Source organism: Corylus avellana, chromosome 10, assembly GCF_965113065.1.
Source record: "Corylus avellana chromosome 10, dhCorAvel1.hap1.2, whole genome shotgun sequence".
In the NCBI taxonomy this organism is placed as follows: domain Eukaryota; kingdom Viridiplantae; phylum Streptophyta; class Magnoliopsida; order Fagales; family Betulaceae; genus Corylus; species Corylus avellana.
Window position 1 is genome coordinate 14564688 of NC_142499.1, and position 12226 is coordinate 14576913.

The 12226-nt window shown below is 32.9% G+C and overlaps 1 protein-coding gene across 1 annotated transcript; it reads right to left on the reverse strand.

The window, feature by feature from the left end:
• Window positions 1–3113: 3113 nt before the first annotated feature.
• Window positions 3114–11215, reverse strand: LOC148583386 (inactive protein RESTRICTED TEV MOVEMENT 2-like). The gene is made up of 2 exons (XM_088511396.1): window positions 11104–11215; window positions 3114–3475 (listed from the first exon to the last, which is right to left on the reverse strand). Exons 1-2 carry the CDS (start codon window positions 11213–11215, stop codon window positions 3114–3116), a joined length of 474 nt encoding a protein of 157 aa, XP_088367522.1.
• Window positions 11216–12226: the final 1011 nt, after the last annotated feature.

A 12226-nucleotide genomic window follows, 5' to 3' on the forward strand; every position in this document is an offset into this window, starting at 1 on the left:
AGCCTCGGTGCACTTCTCTTCGACTTACCTAAGTGCTTCCTCGAGGATTGAATAATCTTCTCTGAGCATACCATATCTTGCCTCGGAAGCCTTAAGCTCAGCTTCCAAATCTTGGATCCGAGAGTGACAATGCATTGTAGTTGATGGAAGAAAAAAGTGGGATAGAAAATTTCAAGATGGCATGTGGGGCGCACTGACGGGTTGATCGTCTGAGTTGACGCCTTTGACTAACGGAATGGAGGTTTTTGGCACAAAATGGTAGTTTGATAGGGTCGGGCAATAGGATTGTCAGTTCCTAGGGGCAAAGTGACAATGCGTTGTAGTTGATGGGGAAAAAAGGTAATTACCCCTAAATTTTTTGTTTTCAAGGATATATTGATTCGGCAAAAATGTATATGTGGCAATGCTTTACCAGTTTAACATGGTTTTCATACTCGTGGCGGAAAATTTGCTAGTTTTTTAGAAGATAGATTGATGGAGTGATCATTTTGGTAAAGTAGTACGTGGAACAATTTATCAAAACTTAATAAGCTTTTTGATAAAGTAGTAAACCTTAAGGACCAAATTTGTATTATATCCCCCAACCCCCTCCCCCGAAAAGAAAAGAAAAGAAGAAGTAGCCAAACTTTCCAGTATATCGGAATAGTAATTATTGACTCCCACTTCGAATGTATACTATGTCGATTTCGGTTATACAAATGATTTTTTTGGTCACCCCAATATTCACTAATTTTTTAAAGTGTCAAACAAATGTGGTTAAACACAATCTCTTTACTATGGTAAATCGTATCAAAGTTAGCCTAGTGATGTCATGTAGTTAGAGGCATTACAGCCAAATGTAAACCCTAACAAAAGGATCAATTTGAATAAAAATTGTGTTTAGATTGTGTAGAAGTGAAGGCTTTGAATGTGTATATATTAGAAAAAATTACTTATTTGGTCTATGGGGTTTATAATTTTACCAAATTGATCAGTGGGGTATTAAAAATATCTTAAAGATTATTGAGAGGAAGCTCATATGTCCAAAATGGTGTCTACCATCAACCATCAACCATTTGATCGAAAGTGAGAATTCACATAACAACCAATTTCAAATTAACACATGGCATAGTTAATGATGCGGTCCATTATAAAACTAAACTTTTATCCTGAAAGTAAAAATAAAATGAATTAAAAATTGAATAATAAGGTCGCCTCTCATAAAGGCTCTTCACTAGATGAGGGGAGTTAGCCTGCCCTTCACCTAGTGAGAGGTGGCCTCTCCTCACCATACTTGATGGTCAAGGGGAAGCCGAGTACCCCTCACTTGGTGAGGGGAGGCCTCCTCTCAATCATCCAATGAGGGAAATCCCCCCCTTTTATAATTTTATAATTTTTAATTTTTTTTATTAATTTGGGGATAAAATTAAAATTTTACAAATGGCCTAGTCACCAACTATGCCACATGTCAAATGGCGTTTGGTTGTGATATAAATGTATGTGTGCACTAATGGTTTCTATCAAATGGTCGATGGCAGGAGCCATTTTGACCAAATAGCTTACCCTAGAGATCTTTAAAATACTTTTGATACTCCCTTGTAGACTCACCAAAAAGCTATTTTGGTAGCTAATTTGTTGAAAATGTTCAAAATGAGTCTCTAGCAACCTCACCAATTTGGTGAGAAATGTTTGGTGAGTGAACAATACTCACCCCAAAATAACAGTTTACTTCATAAAATCAATTTTCATTAAGTAATTAACGAAATTTATCACTTTTCCATGTCATACCCAATAAAAACGCGACACATGTTATTATTAATTTATGACTTTAAAAAATAACAATTAGGATTTTTCACATCATTTTACGACGCCAGCTAAGATTACACATTAGCGCTCACTCCACGTTATACTGCTACAATAAATTAACCTAATATTGCTACAGTGAATTAACTTAATCTCTTATATCTCCAAAATTTTATTCCGTGCATAACCCTCCCTTATCTTCATCTTCCTCAGCCACTTCACAAAATGTGACCGTCAAATTCTTACAAAATGTTCCCAAATCATAGCGAGTAAGATGGAAATGAGTGTGGGTTACGCACTGAGTAAAATTTCAAGGATAGAAGAGATTATATTAATTTACTGTAGTAGTATGACGTGACAAAGTAACAGATTTTGTTAAGTTACTTAACGGAAATTGTTTTTAGGAAGTAAACTGTTATTTTGGCCTACCCTGAGGACTTATCAATTATTTTTTATACCACATGAAGTGATTTATAATTTAGACCAACTACAGGGACCTATAAATTATTTTTTATACCACAATGAGTGATTTGTGATTTAAGCTAACCACATGGACCAGTTTTGTATTTATCTCTATTTATATATATAAAAATAAATGAAACGACGTTGCTTTTGTGTTTAAATATATATAAAATTTTAGAAATGATGTCGTATGTAGTAGGGTATTATCATATTACCATATAAATGACGTCGTTTTGTTTTTTTTTTTTTCCTTTTTTTTTTTTAATTTGAATTTGAATTTTTTCTTTAAAAAACAGTTAGCGGTTATTAAGGTTATTAACCGCTAACTGCCGGTTAACCGCATAGGTGGTTAGTGAATTTTACTAATCGCCTAGGCGATTACGGTTAGTGATAATAATCAATAACTACTAATCGTAACCACATTTTCACCCTTAAAAATAACTATTTGTTCCCGTATTGAGTGCATGTATCAACTATCAAATATAAAATTGAGCAATTAATAGGAAGGACAAATTTAAATTAATATATATGTATGTTAATATTATTTTGTATTTACTTCAACCGGGTACCTTTCAAGAACTCTTTCACGCCTTTCTTGCAAGACACCAATTTAGTTATTATTGAATAAACTCCAATCATGAAGCCCTTGCCATTAGGTCCTAAAAGGTTGAAATGATCGTGACAAAGGCCTTGGATTCATCTCATACTTGGGTAAAAATATGTATTCATAATACTATTATTTATTGATTTGGTTATGAATACTCATTAATTTTCAATTCGAGTGAAAATACCATTTTGCACCACATATTTTACAAGTATAAAAGATAAAAAGCTGGATATATGTGAGCTATATGGCGTACAACATGATTTCAATTTTCTACATGAGAAAACTCAGAATATTTGTATGTTAGATAAGCCCCAAGTGCCACTCCTACACTAACCGCTATTAAAATTTTCAATGCTGCCTCCATGCCCACTTTTATCTCTGGAAGCGAACCCTTTCTGTCAAGTTGTTGTAGCTTCTTGGGCAAAGGAACTTTCTTAGGTATTATTAAGGAAAGAATACCATTGACAAATTTGAAATGTATTTCGTCTACATCATAGTCATTTGAAATATTGAGTTTTTTAGAAAAGCGTTTCCACATATTCTCCTGCAAAGGTCGTTCTCCTCTAACTGTTATGGATCTTTCAAAGCAACTGATATAAACCTTCAGTTGCTCCCTTCCGAATCCTACAAATTTAATACAAAATTTAATTACCATGTAAAATGAAGCCTAATATTACCATACTACATAAATTTATGTAAAATATAAAGTAAATGAATAATAGAATATGCATATAGAGATAGAATACAAAAGAGTTATGGAATTCTTGATGTTGAGAAGCAGTGAAGAAGAGCTGGCCGTTATAGCAGCTACAGCTCGAGGGATCTGGACTCGCAGAAATAATATTGTACATGGAGGAAGCTTTACCCATCCGAATGTCCTTGTAAAAGAAGCGGAGGAGTCCGTAGCACAATTCTGGAAAATAAATGAGAACCGATTGGCAGAAGACACCACTACAACATCTGCTCCAACACGTCTGCAGTGGAAGAGTCCGGGTCTAGGTAGGCTGAAGGTCAACTGGGACGTGGCTTTCAATATGGAGGGTAAACGTGTGGGGATAGGGGTGGTCATAAGGGATGATAAAGGGAGGGTAATTGCGGCTCTCAGCCGTTCTGTGGAGGCATGTCCAGCGCCAGTCATAGCTGAAGCAATGGGTGCACTACAAGCGACAGAATTTTGCCGGGACTTGGGCATTCCAGATTTAGTAATGGAGGGAGATTCCTTACAAGTGGTCCAAGCCGTTAATGCAAAGGGTGATCAATGGCTACGATTTGGACAGATTGTTGAGGATATTTAGGTAGTGCTCTCTCAGTTCCAAAGTTGGGAGGTCGTTCAATTCATGTGAAACATGAAGCTAATTATGCAGCATATGGTCTAGCAAAGGTAGCGGTGCAAGAAACTACGGAGAAAGTTTGGAGGGATGAGATCTCTTTGTGTATTTCTGATGTAGTTCTCTTAGAGCAAATTACTCTTATTGTTTAGAGTTTTATACTCTAGATTATTTTGAAATGAAATGCCAGAAGTTTCTATCAAAAAAAAAAAAAGAAAAGAAAAAGGAATACAAAAGAGTTGGGGTGGTTCAGCCTTAAAGGCCTAAAGTCTGTTTGAAATTACGTTTAAGAGCTTAAAAAGTATTTATAGTACCTAAAAAGTTGTGCCAAACAAAAAATGCCTTGTTTGATAAAAAAATTTCAAAAGCCTTTTCTTGATTTTATTTTTTAAATTTTAAAAATAACCAAAATGCACTTTTGGTAAAAGTTTAAAAATAAAATTTTTGCCAAAAAAAACTTTTTGACTTTAAAACTCTATTTTTTAAACACAATCCAAAACATGCTTTAAAAAAACCTAATCTACTAAGAAATGGCCTTAGATCTACATCTTTATTTTATTGAGTTGTCTGATACAATTACGTTAATATGCTCTACTTATAGGATGACTGTGGTAGGTGGGGTAGACTAGAAAAGGTAGGGAATTGATGACTGGCCTACAAGAAAACTAAATCATGCTTAAAATGGAAAATATTTTAGCATTATTCCTTAAAGCCAAGGTAGAAGTTTGAGTTTGAAAGGAAAACGAATTTATTTATTTATTCTTTTTTTGTTTTTTGGCTTAGCTAGATTTGGTGCGGCAAGTATCAATATCTAAGCATGAGTTCGGCCTTCAAAACCGTTGATCAGCCGATGAAGATCATGTGCGATAAAAGCAAAAGGCTTGATGTGAGTCAAATAAGATGTGCTAGGATCTACTACGATGCAAAGAAAATCTGATCGTGAGCTCAGCCTATGAATCTGTTGATGAAGTAGATAGTGAAATGTGATCATAGATGAGCCATAATCTGGTGTGATGCAAAGGAAAAATATGAGCACGAGCTTAGATAAGGCCGAAAGAGATAGCTGCCATGTACGGCGGCAGACGATGGCTAGCAACGTTGTTGACCCATGACGCACATGGAGGAACCTCCAGTATTTTTGGGAGGCGCATGTCGAAGTGGCGTTGAGTAAAAACATCACAGATCCATTGATTATGCAGATGGCGAAGCAATTTCAGTGGTTGCTTCATTAGAAAGAGATCTACAAGCAAAGTCTACAAGCAACGTGTGGAAGCTTCAATTGGAATTATTCCAATGGCTTTGGAAAGGTCAAATTCTGAAATTTTGAGCGGTGTGGTCATCACCCCGAATGGATGCTTGGAACAACTATGAGATCGCCAAAAAGAACACCAGTAGGAAGACAACGTTAGGAGAATGCCAGAAGAAGAAGTTGTTAAAGACTACAAAAAAAAAAGTGGCTTTGATATAGAAATATATAAAATATAAAATAAGGGAATAACAATAAAAACAAATAAAGAAAGAAAACACAGAAAATGTGGGATGGTTCAGCCTTAGAGATCTATAAAACTACATTCACTACTGATAAGTGCCCTTAGGTCTTCAATGGATAGCTCAATCTGTTAAGGACCACACCTTATAAAGCAGAGATCACTAGTTCGAATCCGCTTTCCTCTTTTTGTGCCCTTCTAAAAAATAAAAAAATAAAAAATAAGTGACCTTAGGGCCACATCTTTATTGTATTGAATTGACTTATACAATTAGGTTAATTTGATATATTTAGAGCATTTGCATTGGTTTATGTATATTTTTATACAAAATGATTAATCAAAACCCAGTTTATCTAATTTAGCTAATGAGTTTTAAAAAACACCATACATCCGATTATTATTATTATTTTATCTATATCATTTTTTATAATGATTTTATTTTTCCTAAAGATTCTATTTTTCAACTTTTGAGAAAAAAGAGATGTGGAGAGAAAAATAGTAGAAGAAAATTTTGAGAAAAGAGAGATGTGGAGAGAAATAGTATATTAATGAGATGAATGTGTAAACAGTGCCCACTACATGTAACGGTATACTGTTCACAAATGTAAAAAAAAAAAAAAAAAAAAGTATTTTGCATTTGAGACCAATGTAAATGCTTTTTTTTGTTTTTAGTGTTTTGCTTATTTCTTTTAGATATAAGTAAAAAATGACTAAGCCATTGTGAATGCTGTTATAAAGAGATTGTGATAGGCGAGGTTGACTAGAAAAGGTGGGGAATTGATAACAGACATACAACTATACAAGGAAACTAAATCATGCTTAACATGGAAAATATTCTAACACGTACAAAGAACATGAATTCACTCAACACAATTTACTTAGAAGACCTTCAAAAAATGAAATGGTTAAATATAAATTTAGTCAATATGATTTACCACTTTATCAACAATAAATTTTAGGTTTTTAAAAGTGACAAATTTAATTCATGTGCTTTTCACCTTTATAAAAAATTAAAAAAAAAAAAAAGGTAATTTCATCCATCTTTTGTCTAAAAAACTAAAATAACTTTTTCCACGTGTACAAAGAGTCAAGTAAGACTTATAAAACATTGCCACGTGTACATTCTTGCCACATCAACATATTTTTTAAAACCAAAAAAAAAAAAAAAAAAAAAAAAAAAGAAGCACGTTGTTTTATAAGTCTAACATTCTTGCCACATCAACATATGTTTTACAAGTCTAACATGGTTTTCATACCCGTCGTGGAAGATTTGCTAGTTTTTTAGATGATAGATTGATGGAATGATCATTTTGATAAAGGCCAGAAGCACGTTGATCAAATTATCAAAACTTAATGAGCTTTTTGATAAAGTAGTAAACCTTAAGGACCAAATTTGTATTATATCCTGTTATGGAAGTAACATAGGGATAAAGTAGACATTATATTATAGTAGATTTATATTTAAAATGAATTAGATTTCATTTAGATTAGTTTTGTTATCAGTATTTTTAGATTAGAGATAGACATGTGTCTATTTGTATTTCAATTATCTAGTTATTTATTTTAGAGTCAGGATTGCATTAGTTATCTTTCTAGGTTTATCTCCAGTGTAGGAGTTTTACTCCAAGTCTAAGTCATTGTAATCTTCCTATTTAAATGATGATATTTTAATAAAAAGGCATCAGAAAATTAATTCCAAACCTTGAGTTTGAAAATAGTTTTTTAGGTTTCCTCAAAATCTAAAAGGTCTAGGTTCCCTTTGAATCTAAGATCTAAGTTCCCTCAAAACCTATAATCTATTCTCGTTACGTATTCACGTAACATATCCAGTATCTCCACCTAAAAGAGAAGAAAAGAGAAGAAGAAGTCAAAGTTTTCAATGTATCGGATTGAATAGTAATTATTGGGTCCCACGTCGAATGTATACTAAGTCAATTTCGGTTCTACAAATGATTTTTTTGGTCACCCCAATACTCACTAATTTTTTAAAGTCTCAAACAAATGTGGTTAAAAACGATCTCTTTACTATGATAACCGGTACCAGAGTTAGCCTAGTGATGTCATGTAGTTAGAGGCACTAAAGCCAAATGTAAACCCTAACAAAAGGATCAACAATTTGAATAAAAATTGTATCTAGATTGTGTGGAAGTGAAGGCTTTGAATGTGTATATATTAGAGAAAATTACTTACTTGGTCCATGGGGTTTATAATTTTACCAAATTGATCAGTGGGGTATTAAAAATATCTTAAAGATTATTCGGAGGAAGCTCATTTGTCCAAAATGGTGTCTACCATCAACCATTTGATAGAAAGTGGGAATTCACATAACGACCAATTTTCAATTAACACATGGCATAGTTAATGATTCGGTCCATTGTAAAACTACATTTTTATCCCGAAATTAAAAGTAAAATGAATTAAAAACTGAATAATAAGGTTGCCTCTCATAAAGGCTCTTCACCAAATGAGGGGAGTTAGCCCGCCCTTCACCTAGTGAGAGATGGCCTCTTGATGCAGCATGACTTAGTGGACTGCAGCGAAGAATATCAATAAGCAGCGGATAGTTATTTTTAGATCTTGATTCTATCAATAATCTAAGAAATTGTCTTGACAAAAGTTAGATACTCTCTAGGTTTTGAAGGAAAATAGAGAAATAAACTCAACTCTGAGTATTCTTATTAATCAAAATCAATAATAAACAACATAAAACTGTTTTATCTGGAGGCTATAAGCATATATTTATAGCCTAAAACCCTAAACCTAATAAAATATGAAATAAATAAAGACTCCAAAAATCTTAACCCTAATAAAATAACAACATAAAGTCGGTTTAGAAAATAAAACAAACTGACGACTACGAAATCTGCATCACCTCTCCTCACCATACCTGACGGTCATGGGGAAGTCAAGTACCCCTCACTTGGTGAGGAGAGGCCTCCTCTCGATCATCCGATGAGGGAAATTCCCCCCTTTTTTATTTTTTATTTTAATTTGGAGATAAAATTAAAATTTTTCAAATGGCCTAATCACCAACTATGCCACATGTCAATTGGCGTTTGGTTGTGATATTAATCTATTTGTGCACTAATGGTTTCTATCAAATAGCCGATGTTTGGAGCCATTTGGAACAAATAGCTTATCCTAAAGATCTTAAAAATACTTTTGATACTCCCTAGTAGACTCACCAAAAAGCTCTTTTGGTAGCTAATTTGTTGAAAATGTTGAAAATGAGTCTCTGGTAGCTTCACCAATTTGGTGAGAAATGTTTGGAGAGTGAACAATACTCACCAACAATAGTGAGCAGCGCTCATTCACTAAAAGAACACAAAACCATTAAAAATTTATGTTTCTCTCTCCTCATTTTAATTTCTATTTCATTTTCTCACGCACACCGACATGGTCACATCTCTCTTCAGGTGAATGATAATTTAAGGGAAAATTGTCTTATTGATATTAAAAGTATATGACATTTTTTAAAATAATATAACTGATAGAAAAAGACAAAATTTTGAAAATATGACCATTAGGAGAAGACAAATTTTCAAAAATATGTTTGTAAAGATAAGACCAATATTAAAAAAATATGATAGTTAGGAAAAGACAAATATTAAAAAATATGACCATTAAGAAAATACTTTTTTTTAAAAAAAAAACATATGACCATTAGAATAAGACAAACATGACCATTATGAAAATACAAACATTCAAAAATATAAATGTTACAATAATTAAGAAATATTTGAAAAATAATATTTAATTAGAATAGTGCAAATGAATAGCTAAATTGGTGAGGCTACCAGGAATATTTTAAAAAAGTTGATAAATAAAATAGAGAGAAAAAAGTAGTTTTTGGCGAGTAAAGTTTGGTGAGTCTAGCTACTAGGGTTGCTCACCACAAACCCTAAGAATTAAATAAATAATTGTTCACTATATATTAAGTCCAACATTGAGGCTATATTAATTTGGATTATCCAAGTGACTACAATGAACCCTAATTGTTATTAATGTTTTCGAAGTATCACACATATGTCTAGCATGAGTAATTTTAAAGAGAAATGATAGGGGTCAATATTTTTTTTCATATTTGACTCATCTCATCTTACAAATCAACTATTAGATTTGTGGACTTCACATAAGTCAATGGTGAACCCCACAATTACAAGTAATCTCACATAATTACAATTACATATTTCATACAATTAATATATATATATATATAATCAAGCAATCTAAATATAAAATCTTAATTAATATTAAAGTTTAATTACATGCATGAAATTTTTTAAGAAAGGGAAATTGTCAAAAAGCAATTAATTTTAATGTTCGAAGGCTTGAAGAAAAAAAAAATGGCAAACTAAAAGAATAACTTCAGAATTTTGTTATATATATATATATATATATATATATATATATATATAATACTTTATCTTCTGTTTTTAATCATGGTTACTTTTTTGCTTTTAATCATGTTAATTAATTTTTTGTGCTTTTTTTTTTTTTTTTTTTTCAACACCAAACTCCATAGACTTTCCAAAAGTCCAAAACACTAAAACCTTAAAAAAAAAAATAAAAAATAAAAAATAAAAATAGTTTTAGTGTTTTGGACTTTTAGAAATTCTATGGAGTTTGGTGTCTCAACGAACCCACTCGCAATTGACGCCTTTTTTTTTTGGTTTTTTCCTAAGCCCACTTACGTGTTAAACGAAAGGAAAGGCAGTAAACGGTACAACAAACAAAGGCATTGGCCCACAAACTTATTTAAACGGTGAGTTTAATAAATGGACGTGCATCACGTGATTGTATCGTTTTCTTCCTCTTTTCATCTTTAACCTAAACCTAAAAATATTCTGCAACTCTGAAACTGTGGCAGAAAAATTTCCACACATCTCAGTGCTGCTTGAATCATTTGCTCTTAATGTCTGATGAATGAGAGTTGATTGCTCCTGATCTGTGGATGAGGGTGGGCAACTTGGGCAACAGGGGTAGAAGGGATTTTCTATCCCGCTAAGAAAAAAAATTTGGAAGTTGAGGGGGTGCATTTGACCCCTCTTAACCCCATCCCTCCGCCCCTTTCTACAAATATAATAGTTGATTTATTAAATTTTTATGAGAATATAAGTTAAATATAGAGAACTTATTAACCCTTAACATTTATCAATTTTAAATGTTATTCCATGCTTTTTTTTTTTGTGTTCTTACAAAATTGACGTAGTTTTTTTTATTTACTATTAGATCAAAATTTAATAGCAATGTATTACAAATATTTCAATATATAGTTACTTTAAAAGTCAGTTAAATTTTAGAAAGACACACGAATGAAACATGGGTTTACTGGTCTAGCTTAAGCCTAAATCGTGACACAACATATAATTATAGAGCATGCATGAGCCTCGCCCGGCATGCATTGTCATATATATATAGGGATTTAGAAAAGTACCATGGAGATGGACGTCAATACGGTCTTCTTTCTCCTTTCTATGCCATCTGCAGTAGGGCTCGAATTCAATGTAAGAGCGCGTGAGGGTAGCGGATCCATCGTCGATTTCCATGCAATCGATGCTGCTTTTTCTTTTCTTCAGTCAGCCACGTTATCTTAGTCATCCATCGATCTATTTGGCCCTGTTTTATAGGTTCTGAGACAGACATGGAAAACGTTGTACGTGTGAGAGGTTGTTTTTTGTTGCTTTTCTTCTTGAAAGAGAATCCGTGCTCATTCTTGGCTCATTTCTTAAGCTTTTTCATGGGTTGTTTAATTTGATCCCTTGCTTTGCCAATGAAATTCGTTGCTACTTTTCTTGTGAATCAGGTAAAATCAAGATGATGAATTAGGATCCATTTTATATACGTATAGAATTGGATAAAAGTATAAGTGTTTTGTACACTTTAGGATTTGTGAAAACTTAAATCTTCATGGTCCATTGATCAATTCAATTTATTTCATACCACCAGTGGTGGTGGTTCAATGGTCTTGAGAAAATTTTCATGAGGTTGGGCATGTAATCCCTATAGAGAGTGAGTTCGAGACTCTTCACAATGGAGAATCATTCACATAAATTTGATTAGTATTAGCTGTCTTGAGTTTCACTGATGTCCTAGTAGGACTGGATTTGGCTATGACTCAATTAATCTTGAGGGAGCGCTTGCGGTTCTCGCTGTCTAGGCCTCTCATGAACAATTCTCAGCAGTTATGTGTTACTATGGTCACGCCCAACTAAAGTAGTCACAGTTAGGAGGACATTGACAATGTTTTGGTAGTTTGGAAGTGGGGAACGTTGTCGCAATTGAAAGTTTAGAGAGATGGGACATTGTCAATTGGGTGGTAGTTTGAGGGGGGTATGTGGACTTTACTCTTTTTTTTTTTTTTTTTTTTAATTATTCTTTATTCTTTATTATTTTTATATTTTGCTCACCATAATTATTGTAAATCAAATTATATTATTTCTTGATTTTGTACTTATTGTATTTCCATTTTTGATTGGCCTTATTCAACTATATTAGATTATCAGTTAATGAATTAGGGAAGAACACTAGCTAGTTACATTGGTGCTATCAGCCTAAAA